We start from the raw sequence: 27,891 nt of genomic DNA, 5'->3' as shown, positions 1-27,891 counted from the left end.
TAGGCCAAGTCATCTCTGCTCTCCGAGCCCACAGCAAACGCACCATCTCATGAGATGGGAGGAGAGTAGCTTAAATTTGCCAACTAGGCCTGCACTGTTTAATGAATGAATACATTCTCTCACTGCTCAGATCCTATTAAACTTACATGAACCCTGGAGCATCTTTCTCTTAAACTTTGCAACCCTCTGCGAGCTTTGAGAAGGCACACACAAGGCAAACAGGCTCCAGATTCATTCTGAAGAATCTGAAGATATTTGTGGTTTATCTGGATTTTCTGGAATTGCTGGGTTTGGTCTGATAACTGCCCCTTGTGGTGGCCTAAAATGGAAGAGGATGTCTTAAGAGAGAATGCTTTGTCAGACCAGCGGTTCAAAATCTGAAAATATGCTGTTAAAAAATGGCAAATTTTTCAATCTAAAAAGCTGGAATTAATTCATTTAAATATGATTTTAAACCGTGCATCTCTGGGTAAACATGCTTAACATGATCCACAAAGTCTCAGTGATATGGCTGAAGGCTTTGTGCTTCTTTATGACTGCGCTCATGCTCCAGGTGCTGCTTATGAAATAATAACGGCATGCACTGTGGGGACATAACTCTTTTAATTGAAAACAGCAGGCATTTGCTTTAACTCTCCTCAAGGGAGGCCAGTGCAGCATGACACTGCAGCCATTTATGACTGAAACTACGCCAGAAGTGGCTTCGAAAGCTGCAAAGTCACCGTAGCAGAAAAATACAGCAAGAGCGTCTATTACATTTTCCTAACTCATCCATCCGGCATGTATCGGTCATAAAATGCAAAACCCGGGACAAACACAATGCAGACAGCTCTGCTGCTCTTGCCTCTCTGTGGTGTCTGCTCAAAATAGCTGTTGTGGCACACATCCCCACCCTCACTTGCAGGCAAACTCAGCAGCATGTAAAATGTAACACGACCGCATCATCGTTTACGTCAAAAATCCTGACATCACATGACCTATCTGGCAGATGCTAAAAAGCCAATATGGGTTTCTTGAAAAAGCCAACTGGATGCAAACTGATCCTGGCGCTTATAGCGTTGGAGGTGCGGGGTAGTGGGGGACAGAGAGAAAGTGAGAGGGAGGAATAAGAGGGAAGCAGATGGATGATAAATTCCACAGGAGGCAACCTACCCTTTGTGCTTCCGTCAGCAATTCTGACAGCCTGTGCCAAAAGAGGAGAACGGTGAAAAACAAGAGTGTGGGGGAGGACGAGTGAGAGGAGCACATAGTGAGACATGAGTGACTGAGCCGGGGGAAACACTCACTGGGGAGGAGGTAGGTGAGCTCCAGCTCACTCTGGAGCAAGGAGAGGAGAGGATACTGTATTCCAAAGCTGAAGCGTGGGGGTTAGATAAGTGAGATTAATGCTGTCATGATGGCAGCAGACTACAGGGACAAGTTACAACTGCGTGAGGGTGACAAGCTTTGAACGGGACTAAATGCTCAAAGAGCTGTTTAACAGCCAGCTGTGACTCCCACACAGCCTTGTATTCACACATTTGGAGCAGCTGAGCTGCACAGGTCGGCTCACAATTGCACTTACGCAGGATCTGACGTTAACCAAACACTCACATTGAGCTCTATGACGTGTTACATGAAGATTTACCATCACTTGGGAGCCAATGAGAATCAAGCTGGACCTTTGCGGCCGACATCCCCATTCATTCCTATTCATTTGAACAAACCCCCCCCTTCTTTAATTGGGACATGTGGAGATTATCCAAACAGTATTAAGCTGAATTGCCTCTAACAGACTCTGTCCTTTATGAATCTTTGCTGACAGATGTTGAGCGGTTGTCACAATGTGATCCACACCTCGCCCTCCTTGTTACAGCGCGAAGACAAATTAGCTTCACCCTCAAAAGATTTGCATCATGAGAGGACGCACAGATCAAGAGTCAGAAAACACAGACTAAGTCCTACAATAAATGTAAATTTGCTTCCATTGTGGGAGACAGACAGCAGGCACGCTCCTGCGGTCATTAGCTAGTGACTTTCACTTATAACAGCTCAATGATATAGATTAACATTATGACAACATACAGGGGTCCGATAACACATACTCCACATACATTTGAAAAGAATTGTGTCTTTCAAACTCCCTTTTGACACATTTCATAGACAACTTTGGGTGATTTCCTTGAGAACTGATCCCAGAAACGATCCTGCTCACTTGAAAAACTAAAGAAAACCACATATACAGTGGCGGCCTGCAAATTAACTCACTGTTTTGTTTCACAGTCTGCCGCAAAAATGTTTCTCTACAAAACGTCTTCTGCTTTCATCACACGTCTTCGTGGTTATGATTAAACCGCTTGGCAAGTTGTCCAAGAAAAATGTATTTTGCATCCCTCTAATTTCTGTTCGATTTGGATCAAACCCAAAAGCAAACGACTTCAAATGATTTTTGAGGAGCAGCATTCAGCTCATGTTTGGCGTTTCAGTGAAACTCCACCACAGAGACGTAGAGAGCAAAATGACCATGTCGTCTGCCCCCAAGTTTTACTCGGCGAGTCTGTGACAGCTTGACAGAGTCCAGATCACAGAAATTTCATCATCTCAGAGCGTCTCTGCTCTTGTCCATTTCCTCGCTAATTTGGACTCACAAGGTGTGTCAGCAGAAGCTCCATCTGCAGTGCACGTTTGAAATGTGAGAGCCACTGGTCGTGAGAGCATTAGCACGTGCACTTAGTACCGCTACCGTCTAAAACACAACATCTTTCATTTGAAACAGTCAGGAAACTTCTCTATCCAGTCTAGTCCAGCCTGAAATAGCACCAAACATGTGTTGTGCCCCTTGTTTTACGTCAAATAATTCAAAACCCGGCTCATATCCATAAATGTCAGCTGCGTGTAAATCGTCAACCTGAGCATATTATGCAGGAAAGAGCTCTACTCAATCTCCACAAAGCCTGTGTTTCCCATTACATGTGAAGGAACACGGACTGAGCAGGTGCAACACAAGTGAAATTACCCCGAGGTGATTGAGACGCGCCACCAAGCATGCCGGGGGAAAAAAAAACACAAACATGAGCAGCCTAAGGTACCTGGTGTCTACATCCTCTCTTCTGACACAATAAAGCTTCGTCCAGACCAGTTAGTCCCTTTGATTCACGAGCATGTTCAGTGTCGAGGTGCTGAGATCCTCATAAAGTCAACACTTTCCTCAGCGGGAACAGTGAAAATCCCCACGCTGCGAGGTAGAGCGAACGCAGCCAGTGAACGCAACATGAACGAAGGCTGTTAGACCCTGAAGCTGAACATACAGCCAAGGGCGTTTTACTTAAACACACACACACACACACGCACATATGCACATCCACTCGTGTACTTCACAGTCAACACAAACTGTAATAATAACGATAATTTTAATCAGTGATTGCGGCTTACTGCTGCCTGCTTCACAAAGCCTCAACCAAGCTCTGTTCATCTAGAATTTGATATTCACATAAACTTTTCAATCTTTTCAGATGATAAGCTTATCATTAGCTAATAATTATCATTTATATGCATGCAGGCAACCCTCAAAATAAACTGAGGCCATCTCTCCTTGGGAGAAGAAATTTTTTTTGCTATTGTTCGTGAATAAAAGAAACAGGAGCGGACCTCATCCCACTGGATTTATGATACGGTGATTTGGCACTCAGCAAACTTGTTCATCTGACTTCATTCAGCAGCACAAAGGAAACGGACAAATCACCGATCATCAAATCATATCCTCCTCTCTACAATTACCGGTCACATCATCATGTCTGAGGTGTTGTGGCGAGCAGCTGCGCAGTGTCACAGGTCTGATTTCCAGAGATGACAGCAGGAATCGACAGTTGGAAATTACATGCCTAACTCTCCCAAAAGGGACTCTCCAGGTGTCTCAAAATAAAATCATGTAAACATTAATGTTTGAATAAGGCTTTCGCATATCAATATATATATTTTTTTGGTTTCCCAACAGTAGATATCTGGGGATGAAACAGCAGAAGTAAAAATGGTCTAAAAACAAAGAAATGAATAAAGCAAAGGTGGCTGCGTTCAGATGTTAAATTTTCAGGATGCTGGTGTCCTTCGGATTTTTCGTTTTTTTTTTTTAAATAAATGAACATATACAAAAACATCAAATAGAATAAATGAGTTATATTTGTGTTTTGTGCGTGACACGTCAGATCTGTGACAGATGTCCTCGCTACACCCGTGATCTCTATAAATCAGCCATGTAATTAGTGACATTATCAGTTACATCATTCATCATAATGCCCTCATTGCACGTCTATTTCCCCCCATGATTTGTATTGTTTCTAGCTGACCAGGGCTGTGCTCATATATATGTACACCACAAGCTATACAGATACACGTCCTGCATTTCTAGCAGTGCATAACTTCACCTGCTCCCCACATCCATTAGTTAGCTGCTAGCCTAGCTTACCAATTCCTTGCTAGCAAAGATGAGTCGGGACTTTCTGTTCACAGCAGGAGAAAAAGAGACGCGGGTATAGATGGATGAAGGGAAAATAACTGAACATAAAAGACACACATGGTTACCCTGATAAATGGCAAATTACCCATGTCTGCGACGTCCATCCCGTAGCTAACTCCCACAACCGTGTCCGCATCATCGGATGCTGCGGCGACGGACAGCGGGCTCCCTTCCCTGGCCTCCGACAGCCCAACCGCTCCCTCGGCTGCTGCTTCCATTCAGCCTCCCGGAGGAAAAACAGGCAAGTCCTCCAAATGAGAGACCCACAGCGTCGGTGTGGTTAACGAGGGACGCGCGGTTTGGTGTGTCACGATAGTCAAACGGACGAATGTGTGACAGTTGCCCGCAACGGTTCCTTCATCGGCGCGGTGTGTCCTCACGACAGCGCCACAGAGTCCGCTCCTCTCCACTCCTCCCAGGTCGGCTGCGCTGCACTTGGTGGTGCTGCTGCTGTTGCCTAGTTTTGTGCTGACAGTGGAGACTGCGGCTCCACCTGCAGGCAGATGATGGAACTGCAGTCAAGAGCTCAACGTGCTCATTTCTTTTGGTTAGATTGGACTCATGGAGTCACTTTTGTTTGGACTCAAGGCGTCTGTTTTTGCTGTGATTTGGGGGAAATTACATTACATTGACATCAGAGATTCAGTCAAAATATTTCCAGTTTCCTCTTATCCGACCTGAATCACTGCACGTGACAACAACCATAGTCACTGATTAGCAAATGATTTACCTCTATATTTGTTTCAATATACTATAAATATATCAAGTATTGCAACTGAGAAATACTTCTGAATATATGGAAACTGTATTTAGGAATTTAATAGTATATATGAAATGTTGGGTTTGATACCTTGGTAACTTGGGAAAAAAAAAAGATTTGTAGGATTGTTTTATAGATTTTCCTTCAGACATTTAAATCTCAATCTGTGTCAGTGGGCTGTATGTTAAACTATACATGTCACAACTCACTAGATATCGTCATCCAAAGTATTGCCAATCTCAACATTATAACAATTGTATACAGTAACAATAAATACAGGAGACAAAAATATCATTTCAAATCAATCTCAGTGAATTTTATTCAGACAAGGCAAATGTTTGAGCTGCAAAAAGACTTGATGATGTGTTCAGGGATCCTTTCTCCATGACTCCAGAGAACCAAAGAAATATAAGTTCTGTGATCCTCCCAGGAGGTTTGCACGCCATTTTCATCAGGTCTGCCCTATCCGCCGCGCGGGTTTATGAACAGACCGTCACTGGTCTGGGGTGGACTCAAACTATATCTTCTGGTGCTTGGAGAGTCAGTGAAAGGAGGAACACTCAAGGTAAGAGAGCAAATGGTGTAAGCGTGGATGTGAAGTTAATTGGGAATCAGGCATCTTTTAAAGGTATTTGGGAAGATCCTTCTCCACCACCTAAAAAGAAAGAATTGAAACTGGCATCAGTTGCACATACTAACGAAACAGTGTTAGAAACAAAATAATATAAGTGGCCTCTCCATGCAGTTAAGGAGGTCATCCATACACTTGCACTGTTTTATGAATATTCAGCAGGAAATTATGTCAGTTAATTAGATGATTCCACTTAACATCCAGTTGTTGTTTTTTTGACAGAAAGAATTTCTGAGTTTTGGATTTTGTTTACACCGAGTTGTGGAGATTTTGGCCAGAGCTACAACAACTAATGTGTAACATTAAAACGTGGAAAAAGTAAGCAGAAAAGAGCATATTCACAAGTCTGTTATTCACTTTAGTTCTTGGCACTTTAGTATTTGTGGTTAAAAGGGGGATTTTGTACATACACTTGGATCATCCAGGGGTCCGTATCTCTTCACCACCTGACCCTCTCTGTTGATCAAAAACTGGAGAAAAACAAGAAAGAAAACTAAAGGACACTGAACACGACAGTCGAGAAAAAACAAAAGGGGCTGTGCTGTTTCACTTTAAAAAAATAAAATACTTTTTTTCTCTTCACCAATCTATCATCTGGATACCCCCCCTCCCTCAAACAGATAATTTTCACTCAATATTCAGCTCTGTTGATACAAGATTATCCACATGAGTGATAAGAACCGTTTACCTTGGTGAAATTCCACTTGATACTACTGCAGGAAATGAGAGAAAACAAACAACATGTCAGTCAAAAATGATCTCATCAAACCACCATTCAAATAAAAGTTTTGCTTCAGGGGGTCTTTACTCTAATTCAGTCAAGAAACATATGAACCAGATTGTGAATCCCAAACAAGTTTTCTTGTTGTAAGATTATCTGTATTGAGATTTCACTCATTTATTTCTTCCCCACTTACTTTCCAAATGTGCCTTTCCCGTTGGGCTGCTCCTTCAGCCACTTCCACAGAGGGTGAGCGTTGTCCCCGTTCACTTCGATCTTACTGAACATGTCGAACTGAGCGTTGTAAGAGCGGGCAAACTCCTTGATCTGAGTTTCATTGCCTGGCTCCTACAGAGTTTAAGCAAGAGAAAAGAAGAACAAAGAAGAAAAAAAAAAACTAGTCAACACTTTTAAAAGTTCCGGGCCTTCATTTGTAAAACAATCTTACAATCAGTTTTGGTCTTAATGACTTCAGCAGAAAAGCCCTTTTAAAGTAGCTGCAGAACCTCGCTTAGATGTGGAAGTGATCTGGTCTTTCCATGAGCTTCATGAACAAAGTGTCTGGGATTAATTACCAGGTCAAATAATCCATCAATCAAATGCACTTAATTGGAGGGGCACTGATAGAATGCAGCCCAATGGAGGATGGTTTCCACCAACACCAGTGCTCCATTTCCCAATTTGAAAGAAAGTGAGTTGAATCCGCACCAGAATTTAATGCCTTCTTATTTTGGCCAAGTCCCACCTCAACACAGAGTTTCATGAAATTAGGCTTAGTGGTAACAGCCAACGAACGAACTGTACCGATAACACTTTGCCACTTAGCCAAAATGTTGGTATTTCACATTAACGGGGTGTTGTTAGAAAAAGTATATAGTTATACTATGAGAAAAGCTGCAAGAATAAGAGTTTCTGTGATGGGGGGGAAGGGCTCTCCCTGTCTTTTGGTTCTCATAATACTATGTAGCAAGCAAAATTGTTTTGACTGTCTGAACTCGTCTTCCCATAACATTAAATGGCTAGTAATGCCTTTTCCCATAACATTGAATGTCCCTTTCCCATAACATTGTGTGGCCAGCAAACAAACAATAGAAATAGCAATAGCACCATTTTGTTAGTCAGACAATTCTGAGCCAGCTTCCTGACAGGTTGTGCGGACTTGTCTCTTTCTTGCAAGAAATAAATGTTTTGTGTTTATCGTATCCAGCGACTCTGAGCCTAATTTTGAGAGAATTTTTCCGAAAAGTGTGGCGGGCGGCTTTAACAAAACGTACCTGATTCCCAAACTGGTTAGAAGGGAAGCCCAGGATGCGTAAACCTCTCTCAGCGTACTTTGCGTGCATCTTTGCAAACTGAGAGTAGTTTACCGGGGTTTTGCCTCATCTAGAAGCAACGTTGGTGATGATGACAACATCCCCCCTGAAAATACAAAGGACACACACAGAATAAGACCGGGGTTAGTAGGCCAGTAATAGGATGCTGTGGCTATTTTGGGAAGAACAGGTCACAAACTAATTTACCTGTATTTCTCAAGGGAAGTCAAATTGCCATCGATATCCGTTGCATTGAAATCATAGATAGATGTGGCTCTCTGCCAGTCCTCTGTTGGGGTAGACTGTTGACAAGGAAAGTTTTTAGGTGAGAAATACCAGTATTCATCCTTTTTTTTTTATGAAAAAAAAAACAAACTAAGAACATTACACAATCACCAGATAAATAGTATTTACAATCAATTACTACAAACATTCCTACCCAATTACCAAAGAAACACCTGCAGGGTTGAGCCTTTGGGTGCCAGTTGATAAAAATACATGAACATAATTACATCATCAATAAATCAAGTGTTAAAAAAATTTAAAAAAAATCACAATTTGAAATAAACAAAACAAAAGTGGACTTTCGCAAAAATTCTAATTCTTCTGTCCTAATCTCATGGTTTCTTACCATAGCCTGCAGCAGGACAGAGAAAAGCACTGTGCACCCTAAGAGGCGCATGACTGCCTTTCAGTTAGGCCTCTGAAGGCAGAAAACAAGCGGATCTGTAAACCCCACAATGACCTCAGCAGCACCCTGCCCTGCCGAATCTAATCACTGAGAGAGCGCATGCCGTCGTGTCCTCATATAGAGGGAGAAGGTGATCATTAACAGCACTTGATAGGCTGCGATTCTCCAATAGGTCCCTCTGTGCTGCTGACAGAGAAATCCAGCCCACCAGCGCACGCGCAACACAGTCCACAGTTCACAGCTTTGTCATAATCTCAAGGAAAACTGAGCCGTGGGAGGGTGAGCTGCGTGTGGGCCGGGGCAAAGAGCAAACAAACACGTAAACTCATTGTGTAATAGGATTCATTTCCAATTTGCACATTCACCTTGGCCGAACGAAAAGAAAAAACAAACAGAGTCTTTCTTTCTACCAAATAATCATAATCCCTCAGAAAAAAAAAAACAAGAATTAGTCCATCAAGCCATTAGTAAACTGTTAAATAAGTTTGCCAAAGTGGACGAGCTCCATTGGAAGTTCTGTGAAAAAGCATTGCCCAACAAAAAGCTTAATCAGGCGCTGATTTGATTATTAATCAACAAAGGATTTTCTCACATTGTTTTCTGGCAAGTTTGCGTGAAATTCATCATTCGTGGTTTAATACAGTCTTGATTCAGACTGTCTGAGGTCATTTCAAAGTTTTCCTGTCTCATGCTTTTTCACTCGTTTTCAGAGGAATGTGTGTTTTTTATGTTGTCGTTATCTTCTAAGCTACACAACACTGACCTTTGAATCACTAAAGCATAAATAAGGCACCCCAGTAAAGGATGAGACAGTGTGTGTGTGTGTGTGTCTGCTCACAACATATATAGAATAGGTTACAACAACATATGCGAATAGGTTGTTAGAATTGGCTTTGTTCTTAGACATTGTATTAATATTCTGTACTTTTCTAAATAAGCCATGTTCCCATTTTGTACTTTTGCGCAATGCACGTACTTGAATGGTCCAAGACTTTAAGATGGAATAACGGGACTTAATAACTGGGTCAGATAAAGGCTGTGTCAGCTCTGTCCACACAGACGGGCAGAGACCGAGCGACACTTCCTGTTACACTGTGACACACATGAAGAAATTACAATTAAATTCTTTTCACAAATGAAAGATAAACAACAAGATTTTGACACCCTTTCTGATCAGGAGAAAATTAAACATCTGCTTGAAGAACACAGCGTCAGTGTCATAGAGGCAGCAAAATATGTCAGTAAATGTCACAGCCTGAGAGAGACACAACAACAAAACACAGCAAATGGATCTAATGTAAATAATATGTAATTGTATAAATATACAATGTAAAATTGTATCATAATTGAATTGTATGTCTAAGTACATGTTTCAGCTTTCGGCAACCATGGTTACCATTCATGCCAGTGAAGCAAATTTGAATTTGCATTTAAAGCGTCTCTTTCAGGTCAGATAGGTCTGTTACATTACATTCACTCCTAAAACAACACTCATGCACACACGTTGTTTATCTCATCCAAAGAACATGACGAAGATGCCTGGTCATGTCACTAAAATCGGACAAATTATACTCAGTCGCGTGTAAGTACAACTTCTGTGAGATAAAGGTGAACATAAATATGGAATGTTTCCGGATATGGGGCTCGGGCTGACGGATTTCCTGCGAGAGCTCTGTCACTCCGAGTCCAGCACTGCCATACTTTACATGTGACCACTAATAAATACTTTGTTTAACTTGAGATTTCTCCAGCTTGTTCTTGGGCTTCCAATGAAAGAATCGGGCAAACAACATATAGACGAGAGTTGCTCAATACTTTATATCTTCAGAAGTAGACACAAGGCACTAATTCAGAAGAAAAAACAAAACAACAACAAAAAAAGACACCATTAATAATTACAAGATATTTAGTGAAAGTTTGCGGTGCAAGTTAACAAACCTAACATGTAACAGAAAACGCGCTGCCTCGACCAAAGCTCCAGAAAAGAATGACTAATGCTGTGTTTAATGATGATAAGCTTATCAGTTGATGCCTACAGGCAGACTGACGGAGCCAAGTAGTGCGGAGACATTCGGTGCCGTGAACTGCAATTACACTTTGTACATTTGTATAACCTTAAGTGCACACCCCGAGCAAACAGCGTTTACAATCATGCGCTGAAAGGCAGATGAAAATGGTATTACAGAGCTGACAGAGACAACATGTCGGGGGTGTTATGCAAAGCCACGACAGACAGAGCTCCGAGGTGACTTCTGACTTCATAATATGAGGAATTTATGAGAAGAAAAGACATGCTGTTAGAACTCTCGAAGATAGTAGACATCACTGTTTACATAACGTCACAATCTCAGCAGCACTCGTAACATATGCCAAGTATTTTGTAGGTGTACGTTACCGTTGTGGATAAAACAAAGTACAGTACCATCGCCAGTAGTGCTCCGCTGCTCGCTACCGACCCAATTGCCAAAATAACATATAACGGCCTCATTTTTCTCAAAGAGGAGGCGAAATTTATAGAAATTTAGGCCTATTATCCATTGCAGCTGCACGCGACTCCGCCTTGCAGCGTGTTGTGAAATTGCAGTGAGGGGGCTGGGATGGTGATGGGGGTGTCTGGTCCTTTAAATTTCTTATTATTAATATTAGTATTATGAATAGTATGTTTATTTTTATCACTAGTATTTGTTGAAGTAATTAGTTGTTGTATTATTATTATCAAAACTCCACCCACCGTGTGTGCTTTCGTGTCGTCATCACTCTGCGTCAGGAAAACGTGCGTCGCGTTTCTGTTGGAACGTCGCAGCTGGAGCGAGAGTGACTTATTTATTTGAAAAAAGAAAAAAAAAAACCTTCCTGACCAAAATTTGAGCCAATAAATCATTTTAAAACGATATGGATGATGAGGAGGAAACATACCGGCTGTGGAAGATCCGCAAAACCATCATGCAGGTGCGGTAGAATTGGATGTTTTCATTTTTTTTTTTAGCATTTTAGCTCAACGCATAGCTAACGTTAGTGAAAGCTTCCGCCCTGTTATTTTTTTGGAAATCAGGAGTTTTGTTGTATTTGCTGTGTGTCCGTCGACCTACGCGTGTAGTCAGTGTATAATAGCAGGAGCAGAGGTACGGTACAGTATGATATAAAGCATCCTTTCCGGAAGCAAAGCGGTCCCACCAACTACATCGCCAGAGGCGCTGCTTGTGCTTGATATGTTGTTCGTGCAGAAATGCATTAATGTTGACTGTATTACAACTGGACTACCTGGTAGTTTCAGTTTGGCGTTAGAGTCACGGTTTTCTTTGTTAACACTATGATTTCACGGTCTCAGCTCTGCCACGATAGAGGCTATCTGGTGACACAGGATGAGTTGGACCAGACTCTGGATGAGTTCAAGAGTCAGTTTGGAGACAAACCCAGCGAAGGGCGTCCCAGACGTACAGACCTCACAGTCCTGGTGGCTCACAACGATGACCCCACTGACCAGATGTTTGTTTTCTTTCCCGGTAGGTTTGTCTTTGCCATTAGTCTCGTCATGAAAGTAACAGCAGGTTTTTAAAGACGAGACCAGCAGCTGTATTTACTCATAAGAAAAACTATGTCTTTGTCTATGTCTGTTTTTTTCTTGTCAGAGGAGCCCAAGGTGGGGATCAAGACAATTAAGATGTACTGTCAGAGGATGCAGGAGGAGAACATTACACGAGCCATCATTGTTGTTCAGATGGGCATGACACCTTCAGCAAAACAGGTAAACGCCTTTTAATGTTTGTACAACTTTCCATTATGAAAAAAGTGAAAGTCTAGTCTTTGTTTAACGTTTTCCTAAATATATCAATGGGTAATATCTGACAGTCTCTGGTGGACATGGCACCAAAGTACATATTGGAACAGTTTCTACAACAGGAGCTGCTAATTAACATCACAGAGCACGAGGTAAACAACATGCAGCATTTCTCTTTGTATTTTCTTTTACAATAAATGATCTACAATGGCTCTCTCAGTTCTGTTTTTGACGCACTTTTCCCCTGATTTCCAGCTTGTACCGGAGCACATCGTCATGACAAAAGAGGAAGTGACTGAACTTCTGGCAAGATAGTATCCTTATGTTTATTGCACTGCTGATGTGATGACATGTATATGTATTGACTTGAGATGTGAGCGTCATTTTGTCCAAATGTGCCTTTGTTGTCCTTAATATGTTTACCTTAGTAAATTAAAGGAAAGTCAGCTGCCGAGGATTCAGGCCGGCGACCCTGTGGCACGCTACTTTGGCTTGAAAAGAGGACAGGTATTGTGGAGTGAAACTGACATCAGCACTAATTTGAATAAACTGTTGCCTACATGTAAAAGCAACATTTGCATTTTTGAAAGTGCTTTTTTTGTGTTTGTTTTTTTCCAGGTGGTGAAAATCATCAGACCTAGTGAGACGGCTGGAAGATACATCACATACAGACTGGTCCAGTGACACAAACGTACATGCTGTTGATTTTCTTTGAAAGATAAGACTGAGGTTTGCCGCTCATAGATCCTTTATTAAACACGTGAAACTATTTAGCAGTTTGGAAATGCGCTTGTTAGTTTGTTTTTACTCCGTTTGTTAAACTCTCCCAGCAGCAGCTCTATGTAATAACAAAGATTGAAGCTGTCCGATCAAACGAGTGGAAACCAACTTCAGTTGTTAGTCTGTGTACATGTCAACTTATGTCTAAAGAACCAAAGAAAACAACTCAGCTGTTAGAGTGCAGATTCTTAAAGTAAAATGTTTTCTTGTTCCAGTTCGTGGGGAATCGACTTATAAGAGCATCGATGGAAACAGCATCACAGCTTTCTCCACTCGTCTGCTTTTGACTCGTTTAGATTTGAATTTCTAATTTTGTATAATAAAGTCAGAATTAAAAGACCTTTTCTGTTTATTCATATAACTTGAGCAAAATGTTAGTTGAATGCAGGACAGCTTATTTGCCATCTTCTCTACAATGCTGTGTAGTAATTGTAGTCGCTTACCTTCTTCTTTCTGAAGGGCATGCTGTACACGGAGGTTTGTAGAACCGATCTGCTCGATGTACCTCACCACTCACACTACAGATAGCACTTCTTCTTTTTCCCGCTATAAAACCAAAGTGTGACAACATGCTCGTATTGATTGAAACTGGATATTTTCTTCCTGTTCAGGGGTTTTAACTACAGCCTTATCTGTAAAATACACAAATGAGGTTGCGCAATACAAACACCATTTTAAAATAGAATTTTTATTAAAATAGTTCAAACATCCATATTAAAGGGAATACATCTGCTTGGAAAGTTTGTGCATTGTACACATCGTCACGTGGCTGATGTTGCCACTTTTTCTCAAGCTCATAGATCGAAGAGAAAAACATTTAAAAACAAAACTGACACGAAACTACATGTATAATCATTAAGTCAAACCTCTTTAAATGACAGGATTGATTAACTGTATCAAAGAGCAGAAAGCTGGCAGGTTTCACTGCCAGGATAGATCACAGCTGCAAGCATCTACACAGATTTAAAAACTCAATTTTAATCTCAATGTACGAAGCGCCCTCACACTTTTAACCTTTGCTCCATCTTACTGTATAAAACCGCTTTCTCCTCACTCAATCTCATCTGACAGACTTCACTCACAGGGATTTTGATTTTAACCTCAGACAAACTCAGGCTCACTGTCCCGGTTTCTTGTCAGAGGTAATTTCTTTCCACACAGACGTGCCAGTGGAAGCCTCGACAGGTTCAGTATGGGGGAGAAGGGGTGGTTGTTGTTGGACTGGTTCACATTGAGCTCAGCCAGAGAGGCTGTCAGGTCCTGCTCTTCTGCTGTGTCGTCATCCGGGGGCCCACTGTCTGGTAAAGCGGGGGGATCCCCTCCTTCTGGCTGATCAGGGTCCTGATCTACATCCTGCTCAGGGTCGGTGTGGGTGACAGACTGACTGGACAGGTCCAGGCTGTCCCTGTAGCTCAGCTGGTCCTCGTCCATGCTCACCTCGCTCTCCTGCTTCATCAGGCTGCGGGTCCTCTGGCCACTCTCATCCAACTCTGAGTCGGAGTCAGGGAGCTGCTCGCTGGAGCCCAGCGAGCCCAAAGAACTTCCTGAATGGAGGTAAAAAGAAGGGATAAATGTTTATCTTTCCATTATTAACTCGGTGGGAGCATCAGGAGTTTAGGAGAAGTTATTCATTACTCAGCAGTATTATTCATTTTTAAAAACATACCACATCCCTCCTCTAACTTGTTCTGCTCCTCTCTGGTGCCTTCTTCTTCTCCATCACCAGAGCTTCCCATCTTGTCCGGTACAGAACTTTCCTGAACCAGAAAGCAATAAGTGTTGGGACATGTTCTGTTTTGGTGGTTATAAGCCAAGTCAATAAAAACTTAGGGTTGTGTTGGAGGTCTTTCTTTTGTCTTTGGATGCTGTAAAATAATACTTTATTTCTTTCAAATTCCAAATTAAAAAAGCAAAAAAATCCCAACAGTGCACTGCCGTGTCCAGCACAGCTCATGGTTTCTGCTCGAATTACAAACGGCTTATCCACAGAGTCCTACCTGCTGAGTGGGGATAGAAGCTTGGCGGGAGGTTTTGTTGGACTGAGAGGTTTTGGACTGGAAGATGGAGGAATAGAACACTATGAGGGCCTCCACGATGCGGGCCTGGTGAGGGTAGTCAACCAGGGAGGACAGGGATATTGTGGCCCCAGTTGGACGGGGGCGCATTAAGGAGGGCCCAAATACAATCCCCAAGTTACTTGGACTCATCTTGTTATCTTCTTCCAGCTCTGCAATCCTGGAATAAAAAACAAGGATCGGCACATGAACCCAACAGCCTGAAGGTGGCAACTTATTGCCTTGTCATTTCCCATCAACCAATAGGACCTTGCTGACCTTCGAAGGTGGCGAATTATGTAGCGCAGTGTAGCCATGTTAGCCTTGGGTAGCTCCTGCAGGAGCTCCTTCACACCATTCACCAATACCAGGATCTCTGGGTCAGTGTCGGGGCCCAGGTCCACCAGCTCATGCCCCCTGCCCAGCGCTGGGTTAGTGCCACCCGACTCCTCTCCCTCTGGTGTTTCTCCCTCATTCTGCAGACTTTCTTTGGCCAAACCCATCAGCCTGTTGTATAGATGGAAATGCATGATAGGCTCTGGCAGCTAGAGGTATAGGAAACAGGGAAAAGTCTGTTAGAGAGGCTGAATTATGGAAAAAAAATAAATAAAAACACTTAAATGTTGTGAGTGTGCAAGCTAGAATTCTTGGTAAAGTTACAACAGTTTTGCTTTTAATCTAAAACTTGATTAACAATAGTTAATGTACTTTTTTATTGATTAAATACATTTTTTAAAAGCATCTCAATTGATTAATAATCTGAAATAACTTTTCTGAATGGAACTCAGGACTGAGTGTTAAGCATCATGTAATACTCGGCTTTTTTTTTGTTTTTGTTTAAATAAAATCTACTGTTCTGGTGTATTCTGAAAATTATTTGAAGACAATCTGAGGAAATGTTGGTAACCAAAAGATTCAGTTTGTATCTACAGACCATCAATTACAAAAAGAAAATGTCAATATTTGTGATTTAATACCGAAATCTATAGAACATAATTTAAAAAAAAATAAAAATACAATTCTCAGTGTATTTGTAAACATATTCAACCATTTTTATTATTACTAAAATGTGTATTAATACATGGAGTGATTTTTCATAGACGTTTGGTTGATTTATTCTTTCCTTTTTATATTCGGTGCCTGTTGTCCACAGGGATGATAAGTTAAAACTAAGCAAACCAATACAGAAACTGGACCTACGAGTATTTATGTTGATGCAGTGACCTTTCCATAGCGCTACACCTAACAAAACTTTGAGGAAGTAGACAAAACTACTGGATTCTTAACCGGTTCCCCCTCCAGTTTCAGTTAGTGGCCCGACTATGTGCCTGCATGCATGCGTACCTGTCTCAGGTAAAGCTTGAGCACGTTGCTGATGTCGTGTGGCGAACACTGAGACAGCTCCACCAGTTCCTTGCCGTTCTCAAAGGCTTGGCACAGTTTCTCCACACGCGTCTTCACTCCATTCACCCTGTAGATTCCCTGTGAGGAGAGAGCAGCGGTTCATACCCAAACCTTCAAATCCCTTGTGACCCGGTTTAGAAATGTGCTTCCTCACCTTCATCTTGAGTGCGCGCCTCTCGATCTCCGAGATACACTTGGTGATGATGAAGGGGATACCGTCGCTGGCACAGCTGGCCACCTGAGAGAACTCCCTGCCAAACAGCTGCAGGCGGCCCTGCAGCTTCTTATGACCGCACTGGATGGCCAGAGTCTCCAGGCAACGCTTATGGCACGACAGGAAACACTGAGAGGAAGGACAGAAGAAAATCAGCCAACCTTGTGATGACGTGGATACATGTATCCACTTAAAAAGTGCACTTATGAGAATGAATGTCTAGTTAATAACCATCTTCTCCATCTGAAACCAGTGAATAAAATCATTATTACATATACATGAAGGATATTTCAAAACAAACATTAACCAACTTTAAAGTGTTCTGTTCACAAACCACACCATACGCTCTTTTAAGCATAATGCAGTATCTAAAACTATTAATCAGATTATATAAAAAAAAGCTGTGGGGTGAAAATCAACTATTCACATCATTATCTTACAAAGCTGACAACTGAGGTGCATCATGAGGCTGATCTGGAATTGAAACAGTTGTGTGTGATGGTGTCCCCTAACCTGGGAGCCTTTTAAAATCTCAGCACTGGACACTGAGCATCTTTTAGTTTGAAGACAGCTCAACAGCAGAAATCATTCAAGAATACTATCATTTCATGCTGCTACTACTGATGGTGGTGACAGATACAGAGTCGGTAAAGGTTCTTTTGATGAAGTTTATATTTACAACCTCTGTTAAAAAAAAAAAATCTCTGCAGTGCAGGTTTAGAAACTTGTGTCCAGATGATGATGGACTTCAGCCTCGATGACTGACCCCTGCAGAGTGCAACACAGAAAAGTTGCTGCAGTCTGTGCTGCCTTCAAGCTCAGAAGAGTCAATGCAGCTGACGAACACCTGAAGCCCCCCCACACACATTTTCTCCATCCTGTGACTGTAGTCTGGGTTTTCTTCTGTCTTGCTTGAGCCCTTTGCTTTCATTTTTGCTTTTCTTGGAGCATTCGAGTCTTTTTTTTTTTGCTCCAAAATCCAAAATGGATGCACGACCACTGCTTTTTATTCCATTAGCAACACAGTGGATTCATACTGGGGAGACACTGAGGATACTGCATCTGTATCTGAATCAAAGTGTTAAGGCGTGGATGGCAGGCGCCCAGATAAAGCACTCACCTCCTCGCACTCAGCTCCCTGGAAGTAAACGTAGCTGTCACACTCGCGGCACTTGGCAGGAGTCCGCAGCTTCCTCAGTCGATGGGTTTGAGCTGCTTTGGACAGGCCGATGTTACGGAAAGGTCTGGTGGACACCACCACGTCTGGTTCAATGCCGTTGACATCTGCAAAGAACGGCCCACCATCAAACGTGCACATTTTAGAAAAAGCCTACATATCAGAAGCAGCCAAGCTGCGTTTCAACAGCCGGACCGAAAGAGGAAGAGCGGTAGATCTTACTTGGAGTTTCAAAAGAGGACACATTTCCATCTTTCTCATCTGGATCCTCATCAGATGACATCGTTCCAGTAGATGATGTCCGAGGAATTTTAGTGATATCGTCTAAAATAGACAAATACTATTTAAATAGGGCCTCTTTAACTTCACCTTCAAGCCGAGGGAATATGCCAGTCATAAAGCAGACATTTGGATCTGAAACGAGGAAGATGTATTCAGATTCAGAACTCACTTGTGCTGTCTGTGGGAGAATCCAGGCCTCCGTCTCCTACAACACTGTCAGCACTCACTGTTGAACCCCAGGACTTGTGGCCCTGTCCTGGGAATGATAAAGAAACAGAATGAGAGTGGTTCCATAAAAAGAGCACAAAGTCAGAATGACAAGCATCCATCCAGAACCGCATCGCTGTCACTTACTCTTACGTTGAGCCTCTGAGTCTCCAGCTGCTGAATCCACACTGGTGGCTGGAGTCTCCGTTTGACTTGTATGTGTGTCGAAACTGTCATTTCTTGGCCTATGGCCATGGCTGTAAGACATTAAATATTTACAACTCAGAATATTTATTCAAGTAGTTCTGTTGTACATAAACATGAGTTCACCATCAGCCTTCAATGGTTTTTCACTAAATACTTGCTCATTTCTATTTCCAACCAATAAACTACTAACCATGACTCTCTTGTAAAAGTAAAGAGTCAGACTATATCTTGTTTATTTCTGTACAAAAACTGAGCAAAGACTTGCATCAGAACCTTCAGAAAGAACACAAATCCAAGTCATTTTCAAACTCCTGCACCATCCCTTTCAGGATACCGCTGAAAACCTTTAACTGAGGCTGACAGAGGTTCTTACTGCGATGTTGAAGTGGAGGGGGAGTATGCCTCGAACGTGTAGTGGACAGTGGGCTGCTCAGGCAGCTGCAGGTCTCTCACGTGGGCAGCGTACTGCTGGCCGGGGTCGTACAGTTTGCTGCTCTCACACAGAGTCTGGTAGTGCACTGGCAAGGCTACTGTCTGCATGTGCATGAGCTGGTAGTAAGAGATGGTTGCCTGAAAGAGGAAGGTTAGGAATTAAAGAAACATTTATACAGGTGGCACCGCTGTATTGTAGCTATAAAGACTTGGGGGGGGTGCGTTTGTTCTGACCGAGCGGAGGGTCTGATCGCTCTGTTTGATGACGTCCTGCAGCTGCCTCAGCACCGTGACCTTTGTGTGTTCCAGCTCCAGCTGCTGGGTGGTGGCATCTGCTATGCATGTACGGTAGGTGGCCTCCGCCTCATCTGACTGCGTACAGACACATTTTCAGTTTAGTCCTTTCCAGAGCAGTGCACAGAGCGCAGATAGGTGCCGATCATGATTTTGTGGTAGCCAGATAAACATTTCACTTCCTCGTAATCAAAAATCTTTTTATTACTGCAAACGACTGAGACCCACAGAGCAATACAATTCAGAAAATGTTGATAGGAACCTTGTTGCGAGCCTCTTCCTCCAGTCGTTTCTTCTTCTCCACAGACTTTGCCGTGGATCCCCCGCCCTCCTCCTCAGCTCTACAGGCTGCCGTCTTTGCCTTCTCGTACTCTTCGCAGCGAGCCGTGTAGGCTTGCTTGGCCTTTCGCAGGTTTGCCTCACACTCCATCTAAACAGAAACGAACCGGAAGGCACACATCTCCAATTATTAGCGTTTTTAAAAAAGATAAATAAAAAGCATTGATTATGACGACACGGATCGTACCAGTTTCCTCTTGGCTCTGATCCAGTGCTCTTTGATCTCCTTCCGCCTTTTTTCGTGCTCCTGTTTCCGCTGCAGCAGAGGCTGTGCAGGCAGAGTTAGTGTGAGATGGTGTCAGGGCTGATTTAAGAGGAACAAGCTCAAAGGCTGTTGAGCTGAGATTGTTTTGCAGTTACCTGGATGAAGGTCTGGTTGTGAAGGGTGGTGTTGGCTTGCTGCAGCCCCACGCTCTGCTCCTGGTCCTGCTCCAGAGCCAGGGAGTAGATGGAGAACAGGGGCATGTGGGGCTGGAAGGAGCGATCGAAAGATAATGTGTGAGTCAAAGACAGAAGAAGTTCAATTAACGTCACAACGCTTTCATTTGAATTATTTTTTTTAATCTTTGGATCGGAGATAAATGAGGTTTACATGCGTTATGCTGTGCTTGCAGGACTGATATAATCTCTGGAGGCCTTTGGAGAACTCAGCCTCTGGTGAAACAGGTGAAATAGGCTGTTAGCATTGAAACAATGGCATGACATCCTAACTTGATGACACTTTTCTGACAGCACTGTCACTCACCCAGTGAAGTTCTCTTTTCCACGTAGCTCATCAGGTCCTTCATGTACTTGGAAATGGTCTTGGCGTAGAGCAAAGCCGAGTCCACCCCTCCCTCGCTGTGCTGCAGGATCACATCCACTTCCTCAACTCTGCCTGCACATCGACACACCAACACTTGTCACTGTACAGGAACACACTGGTCGCCATGGCGACAAACTGTTTTTGCTGATATTAGTTAAAGATTTGCTTAGGAAACGATTCGCTTGGGAACATTAAGATTGGACTTGTTTGTATACTTTTCCCTTAGGTTTTATTTTTCCTTAGTAATTCTAACTATGGCTGTCGAAGCAACCAACTGATGTAAAAAAATAAAACAGCAGAAAGAGACCTTCTGCTCAGGTGTTGGAACAACTATTACACATCTTTAAACCATCTTTTAAATGATTAAATGTTGGATTACTGTGGTTTATTACGAGTAGATATCAGAACATTGTTTTATTTGATCAGAATAGTTTCTATGATTCATACACAGTAAAGGAATTGTAACAGATGGACAGCGATGCAGCTTCTCTCAGAAATTGGCATCGGAGACCGAGTCGGAGTCGACAACAACTCCAGAAATGACTGGAGTGACTTCTTGCCTACCGAAGTCCTGCAGGTCGCTCCTGAAGTGTCCCCCGTCTGCTCCCTGGCCGGTCGCAGCATACAAGTTCTCCATGGACTGCAAAGAACAAAGCTGATTCAATACGGACCATCGAGCCATGTCAGCAGCTGAGGGAAGTCTCCGTTTGCACAGTGATTTGAAACTTTTTGAAGGTGCTGCTAATAAACTCACCCTGCTCTTTTCAGTGGGCAGCAGGGAGAGCAGGGTGCTGCTGTCCACCTCTCCCATCAGCAGCTCAGACACGCTGGGGGGAAAAACACAGCCTCAGAAATGAGTCAAGTTTTTGGACGCAAAGCAGTTTTTAAAAAAGAAAACAGATGAAAAGAGGAAGAGGCTCGAGCTTTGTGTGAAATTACTGCAGGTAGACTTGTGGCAGGAAGTGATAACGACAGGTTTTAACCCCTTCACTTCTATCAAAGTCAGCTGTTTATTGGCAAATATTGTCATTTTTCTCATATCTTTAAATTTTTCTCTTTTTTTTCTTCTCCTTCTTAAACTGGCACAAGTGAATCAACAAGAGGGGGATCTCCATCTTGTCTTCTTTGTACATGGCAGAAAACGAGTCAAACAGAGGAAGAGCGGAGGAGGGAATGAGGAAACAGACTCGTCAGGCAGATTTCAACTGTCTCTGCCAGCTCACTTCCTCCTGAACCTCTGACGGTCGACTAAACCCTGAAACGGCTCAGATCGACGTGATAAACTGATGAGCAAACAATTTAAATCAGCAATCAGACAGAAAAAATGTCAGTTTTCTTTTTTCGATTAATCATAAAGAAAATATTAAAAAGGTTAAAAAATAAAATCTTTGGAATTGATAGACTTGGTTGTTAATAGATTTCAGTTTTTCTTTTGCTTTCATATTTTGTTCCTCTTAAGTATCTCAAATCTAGTGAGCATACCTACGATTCAGTCTGTGCAATCTGCTCATTTAGCAGTCAGGTAGTAAACAGCTTTTTCAAGCTGTGGTTTTGGGTCGGTAGATGAAAAACCACTTCCTGTTTTCAGCTTTGTCTCATGCAGATGTGTCACCATCGCTGCACTTCTCTCTCATTCCCAACAACTGACTGCTGTGAGTTCATTAATACACAGAAAACACACACCACCTGACTGCTCCGTGTAAAATAAAAAAAGACTTCAGTCCTGTTTGGACACAGTCTTTGGTTCAGCACTGTCAACTCTACTGAGAACTACTGACGGCTTGTAACATGGCACTGAAGATGTGTCGGAAAGAGAATCACATACTTACTTGCTACTAAAGGCGACTGCAATGGTTTCAATTGCCTTCTCAAAGTCCTTCTTATCTGCCTCGTTACAGGCCTCATAGTGGAAACCTGAAAAATCACCCGTGTGTTCAGTCATTTAAAAACCTCCTTTGTCTAGTTCTTTTTTTATTTTTTCCACCAATTTACAATTTACCGACCTTTAACTTTGGAGATGAGTTTCCCGGCAGCGGTGAGGATCTCCACGGTGTTGAGCAGAGGGTACGTGTTGATGACCTGACGCAGAACCCGCAGCACTTCCCCCAAACACTCGTGGGCCACGGGTCGCTGGCTCTCCTTACCTGTGTGACACGGAGACGTGGCGTTTGAGAAGCGTGAGTGAGGGCAGCGCAAGCTGAACAGCTTTTAAAAAGCCAACCAAGCCAGAGGCTCTGGATGTCTCGGTCAATCCACTGTGCACGTTACTGCTCGCTCCTGCTGCTCACACTACTTTGGCTCCTTCGGGGGAAGCCCTTTAAACGATCGTTCACTTCAGCATGAAATGAAAACAAACTTGCAGTGACTTGAATTTTCCATCAGATCAGTTTGTTGTTTATGTCAAAGCACAATGAATATTGTGAAATTACTGGTTTGTGTCCTCAGGGATCAGCTTTAAAGTAAGTCACTGCAGTCCCAGCATTGGTCACTTTTTGCTTCATAACACTTCTTCTGTCGGACCAGTTCAGGAAGCAATAAAGAGAAGTCCAGAACAACACAACTGAGAGAAAAAAAAAAAAATATATATATATATATATATATATTTGCAATAATGCTCTTATCCTGAGCTTTAAATCCAGGGCTCTTTTCTTTTTAAGCACTTTTACACTTCCTGTCAGACTGCTGAAAATTTAGTTTAGCTGTAACCAAGATAAACAAAGAGCAAAAAAACACTGTTCAACAAAAAAAAAAAGAAGAAAAAATTCTGAGTACAAGTACAAGTTGGACTTAATCAAGTAAATCTATAATTTTCTATAAATTTAGAAGATTTGAAGATTCAAGTAGCCCTGCTTAGATGTAACCATAGTTTAAAAAAAGGTGAGCATTATCAGATGGTTTGATTTTTGCTGTAGGTCTGTGTTTTTCTTCTTTTTGCACGACGTTACCAACGGAGACAAAACGATGTCTGACAAAGGAGAAACTAGTGGCACACAGTGTCCCCTTTGATGTCACCCGGGACACATCTACAGCCCTGATCCTCTGTTGCAAAGCCACTTGCTGATTAAGGCAGCTCGCTGAAGGAGGAGGCCAAAAGCCACCCCTCCTCCCCCCAATCTGTCTAAAAACGCATGTTAGAGTGTCTGAGCAGCAGCGCACCACAAGAACAGAGTGACCTGGGCATACTGCAGTGCCAGAGAGGATGTGGTCCTTTGTATCGTTTTGCAAGATTAGAAACCAGTTCTGGTGTTACATCTGCTTTCTGTGGCTCACGGAAACAAATCAACCTTGCTTGGAAGTTCACAAGAACCGTTAGATAAAATAAATAAATAATACAGTAGGGCCTCACAGCTGAGGAGAAAGCTCCTGTTTAGGAGGAGCTCTACCCTGAAGCAGGCCAGCACCCTGATTGCGTTGCTGATAAAGACGATGAAGGGTCACGTCATGCTTGCGTAGCCTGCATGGACGAGGCCTTTCTCTCATAGGGCTATCCATCATGGCTTCCTGTTTAGAAAGCTCACATGGGCGGGGAGCGTGACGGAACAAAAGTCAGATAACAGCTGACAAAGAAACACAAACAACACTTTTTAGGGACTGCTCTTAACTAAAGCAAGTACAAAAACCTGTTCTCTCTCTCTCTGACAGTTTGAGAATAGCAGGTGGAATCCTGCAGTGGTGGACTTTGCTTTTGTTTAAGCTTTGCCGCATCTGTGTGTGTGCGCAGCTGCAATAAACAAGAAGCTGGCTTCCTGCATGAGACAAGAGTGCGGCCGACTCTGTGGGCGCAGCGGAAACGCAACCCTGCGTTTGGAGAAAGGAAGCTCAGAGCTAACATGTAGGCTTGCTTGTGCACGGTGGCTCCTCCCCGATTCTGCCTTCGTGCGCAAAAAGCACACGTGTGCGCCAACAATGCTGATGTAACATTGACAAAAAGCCAAGTGGACGCCTCGTCTCCTCTTCATGTGAGGTCTTTGCTGAGCACAAAGGGGCAGAGAGACCAAACACAGTATTGTTCTGGCTGCACACGTACCCAGCAGAAACAATTGACATACCTGCCTTCACGCGACCACAGAGCCATATTTTGTCTCTGCATTGGTGAAAACAAACTATAATTCATGTGCTCAGTTGTGTGACTGGACACAGGAGGATTCCCAGAGCACTACACAGGACTCTTAACTCATTTTGTCAGGCGAACCGGTAAATATTTGGGCCCTTCTTGTGTGGCTTGGGCCTGGTTTTCACACTCTCCATGAACTGCGTCTTACCCTCACTCAGCACGACATCCTTCAGCTTCTCCACGGCTTCGGCGAAGCGCGCCACGTCCCTCAGCAGGGCCGGGATGTCCTCCACCTCAATGACTGTGCTCTCAGGGCCCTCGGACTGAGGAGACGGGGTCAAGGCCCCTTTCCCCTGGCCTCTAGTGTGGACCCATGACGGGAGCGGGAACCCTGAGGAGACACGGAGGCGTCACTCAACTCGTTTAGCACTGGGAAGATTACAGAAAAACCCCATTTAAGAAAAATACATCTTTCAAGCCGGTGAATGATTCGAGTTCCTTTGCGATTAACTGGATCAAACAGTCTTTCTTTTTAGAATCAGTTCCACATTTTGGGAAACAGTCCTATAATCACTTTCCAATGGACACTCAAATCACATGATCACTGAGTGTCACATGTTTGTCCTAAGACGACCAACTCCTTGGAGCTGCTTGTCTCACAACCAAACCTTTGAGGTTTTACCCCCCCCCCCCCCCCCTCCTTTACTTTTTACACAGAATAAACTGATGAGGTGGTGAGATGTAGGCTTTGACTCTGCAACCTAAAGCAGGAAACAACTCCTTTAAATGTGAGGATTTGCTGCTTTTCTCTGGGTCATTAGAGATTCTTTGAATTTCAGAATATCAGTGTGACAGCTGACAAAACCTAAAGACATCATCTTGTAGTCTGGGACATTGTGGAGGGCATTTTTGGCCAGTTTTTCTTTTAAACAAAGAATACAAAAATATTGAAAGAGAATCGCCCAATCTATAATGAAACCAACTGTTGACTGCAGCCCTGCTCTATGTAACCGAGACTCTGCACAGATGAGGCTTCAAAAATCCATCTAGACACACTCAAGCTTCTCATTTATACCTGGGAGAATACAAAAAGCTAATAATAAATCATCTGAGGACTTCATTTCAGGAAGTTCAAAGGTGTTTCTAATATTCTAAGGGCTGAGTGTGTGCCATCTTTGTCTGGATTTGTTCTGTGTGAGCTCAGGCGGTGGGTCACCAGCAGGTGTGCGACTGTAAAAGGGTACATTTCAGAACCCGAAGCAGATGTTTCCAAGCAGACCTGCAGCGCTGGCGTGTCGGCTCAGCGACGTCGGCCTCTTCAGGGTGGACATGGGAGACGGGCAGCCCACACCTTGCATCACGGCCAGCTTGCCATGCTGAATGCTCGGGGTGCCCGGGCAGGAGTGGGAGGGGTCCAGGAGGCTGGCAGAGGTCGGGGTAAGCGTAGAGGAAGTGGATGAAGAAGAGGGTGACGAGGAGAGGGCGGCATCGCCCACATCTTTCCGTGGCTGCTCCTGGAGAATGGACAGCTGAGGAAAGGGCGACAGAAGATCAGAAAAGTGTCGTCATTTGTACCTTCCGGCTCGCCCCGAGCTGCATGATACGTCGCTGCCTCTGCGGCCTCCAACACCAGCAGCTCTGCTGTTAGTAAACACTCATAGGAAGACTTTCACAAGATCCTGAGCTGCGTTGTGCAACACTTCCTGACTCCTAGCTACTGTCGGGTGTGGCAAACTAAGAACAGACAAATAACATGTATTGTTTGGAGTAAAAAGTGGAAGTGAACTTATGAGCCAGAAAATTATAAAAATAATTTTAAAAAAAGTCACGGTATAGATTTTAAGCCTATTTGTGGACCTCATCCTTCCCCTTAGATTTTGGGCTTGACAGCAGCATCTCTGGCAAAGTTAACAAGCTCAAATATTTTTAACCAATCAAAAAAGGAGCATCCGATCATTGCAGAGCTGAATATACCCAGACGTACCTGTTTAAGCCATACGGAGTGCTTGTTGGGCAGTATGTCCAGTCTGTCCTTGCCTTTGGACTCGCTTTTCTTAACTCTCTGACCCGTAGAGTAAGGGTTGTAGCTACTTTTGCCACCACGTTTCAGCATGCTCCTTTCCCTTATAGTTTAGTCCCCATTTTAACTACAGTACAAGACCAAGCAGTCACCTCCAGAATTCACACGCACTGACTTCAGTGACTGCTGTACTTTCTATGCACTTCTAGACCAGGTATGATCACGTAGCCATCTGAACATTAAGCCCCATGACACTGCATAGTAATGAATGTTTTCAAGTAGTTTCGCTGAGACAGATGTCAGTTTCTCACCCTGATTCCAGCAGCCACAGGGGAGCAAAGCTCTGACAAAAGTCGACGAAACAAAACTTACATCTGGTTCATGGAGTTTCCTTAGACACGCACACACACACAAACCCTAGTCCGGAGGCCTCTCTGCAGCCTGTCCACCTCCAGCCGAAGGTCATCTGACTTTCCACACGCACACAAACGCACAGGCTGGCAGAAACCAGAAGTGATGCGCTACTCACCGACGGGGCGCTGCCCTGCGGCCCGGGGCTTCCTGCTCTGCTCTTCTTCGAGATGGATGGCGTCTTGATCAGTTCCCGTCTCTTGTGTCTGCTGAACATCTTTAAGGTGCCTTTGCCGTCCATCCCGACTTCTTTAAGTTTCACGTACAGCCCCCCCACCCATCCCCCGACTCGCCACTTGGGTGCTCTTCTGCCTGCGTTCAGCGGGAGCTCGGTGCCATCTGTGAGCCACGGTAACTGTCTATCTGTCTTCCTCCTCCTGCTGTCGCTCATTGAGCCGCGCAGGCTCACTGACAGAGAGACAGACAGCTCACCGCAAACTGCCTGTGCGCCGCCGGCATCCGCTCTGCGCGCGCGTTGGGGGAGGTCGCGAGTCACACGGGCGAAGTTTCACGTTTTCCACAAAGTTTTGGGAGGGTTATTCGAGTGAAGTTACAGTAAAGACAAATGGGCCCCAAACCGCATTTTTCCTCATTTGTCCCAATTGAACGCGAGATGAAAATGAACTCCGGGCTGCAGCGGACCGACTCGGTGCCTTGTTCAAATTCACAGCAATCAGCCCATCCAGGCGCACGTGCGTCTCCAACATGTGCACCTGCTGCAGCCTCAAAATTACAGCCATGACGTCTTTATGCACCCAAAGTTTGATACTATACGCACGATTTGACTTCAGTAAGAAACTATAAAACAAACTTTTTAAAAAATGT

At 43.5% G+C, this 27,891-nt stretch overlaps 4 protein-coding genes across 9 annotated transcripts in view; 1 reads left to right on the top strand and 3 right to left on the bottom strand.

Annotated features, from left to right (window-relative positions):
* Positions 1 to 4,913, bottom strand: part of pip5k1ca (phosphatidylinositol-4-phosphate 5-kinase, type I, gamma a) — a 39,346-nt gene extending 34,433 nt beyond the window's left edge. For all 3 annotated transcript variants that reach the window (XM_072389803.1, XM_072389805.1, XM_072389804.1), the window contains exon 1: positions 4,578 to 4,913. In XM_072389803.1, coding sequence (XP_072245904.1) covers positions 4,578 to 4,710 — 133 coding nt within the window. In that variant the 5' untranslated portion in view covers positions 4,711 to 4,913. The remainder of the gene's footprint in view (positions 1 to 4,577) is intronic.
* Positions 4,914 to 5,541: 628 nt separating this feature from the next.
* Positions 5,542 to 11,128, bottom strand: gpx4a (glutathione peroxidase 4a). 3 transcript variants are annotated; one of them, XM_072389801.1, is made up of 7 exons: positions 11,031 to 11,128; positions 8,125 to 8,219; positions 7,879 to 8,023; positions 6,801 to 6,952; positions 6,572 to 6,596; positions 6,294 to 6,353; positions 5,542 to 5,907 (listed from the first exon to the last, which is right to left on the bottom strand). In XM_072389801.1, exons 1-7 carry the CDS (start codon positions 11,094 to 11,096, stop codon positions 5,875 to 5,877), a joined length of 576 nt encoding a protein of 191 aa, XP_072245902.1. In that variant the 5' UTR covers positions 11,097 to 11,128; the 3' UTR covers positions 5,542 to 5,874. The 3 variants fall into 3 exon arrangements, with proteins under 3 accessions (XP_072245902.1, XP_072245901.1, XP_072245903.1); XM_072389800.1 differs by having other exon boundaries at positions 11,004 to 11,111; XM_072389802.1 differs by lacking the exon at positions 11,031 to 11,128 and adding an exon at positions 8,549 to 8,719.
* Positions 11,129 to 11,349: 221 nt separating this feature from the next.
* On the top strand, positions 11,350 to 13,486 carry polr2eb (RNA polymerase II, I and III subunit E, b). The gene is made up of 7 exons (XM_072389799.1): positions 11,350 to 11,557; positions 11,937 to 12,111; positions 12,238 to 12,353; positions 12,458 to 12,538; positions 12,642 to 12,700; positions 12,815 to 12,893; positions 13,005 to 13,486. Exons 1-7 carry the CDS (start codon positions 11,501 to 11,503, stop codon positions 13,068 to 13,070), a joined length of 633 nt encoding a protein of 210 aa, XP_072245900.1. The 5' UTR covers positions 11,350 to 11,500; the 3' UTR covers positions 13,071 to 13,486.
* Positions 13,487 to 13,835: 349 nt separating this feature from the next.
* Positions 13,836 to 27,417, bottom strand: arhgap45b (Rho GTPase activating protein 45b). 2 transcript variants are annotated; one of them, XM_072389797.1, is made up of 24 exons: positions 27,185 to 27,417; positions 25,915 to 26,164; positions 24,844 to 25,026; positions 22,585 to 22,725; positions 22,411 to 22,495; positions 21,336 to 21,408; positions 21,146 to 21,221; positions 20,522 to 20,653; positions 20,369 to 20,430; positions 20,137 to 20,247; positions 19,964 to 20,044; positions 19,700 to 19,867; positions 19,378 to 19,515; positions 19,085 to 19,281; positions 18,652 to 18,761; positions 18,467 to 18,553; positions 18,238 to 18,339; positions 17,959 to 18,122; positions 16,779 to 16,967; positions 16,565 to 16,702; positions 15,500 to 15,765; positions 15,164 to 15,401; positions 14,833 to 14,923; positions 13,836 to 14,710 (listed from the first exon to the last, which is right to left on the bottom strand). In XM_072389797.1, the coding sequence occupies exons 1-24, from the start codon at positions 27,305 to 27,307 to the stop codon at positions 14,268 to 14,270; spliced, it is 3,648 nt and encodes a 1,215-aa protein (XP_072245898.1). In that variant the 5' UTR covers positions 27,308 to 27,417; the 3' UTR covers positions 13,836 to 14,267. The 2 variants fall into 2 exon arrangements, with proteins under 2 accessions (XP_072245898.1, XP_072245899.1); XM_072389798.1 differs by lacking the exon at positions 27,185 to 27,417 and adding an exon at positions 26,620 to 26,764.
* Positions 27,418 to 27,891: the final 474 nt, after the last annotated feature.

Source organism: Leuresthes tenuis, unplaced genomic scaffold, assembly GCF_036924035.1.
Source record: "Leuresthes tenuis unplaced genomic scaffold, fLeuTen1.0.hap1 SCAF_7, whole genome shotgun sequence".
In the NCBI taxonomy this organism is placed as follows: domain Eukaryota; kingdom Metazoa; phylum Chordata; class Actinopteri; order Atheriniformes; family Atherinopsidae; genus Leuresthes; species Leuresthes tenuis.
This window is presented reverse-complemented; position numbering and strand designations above follow the sequence as displayed.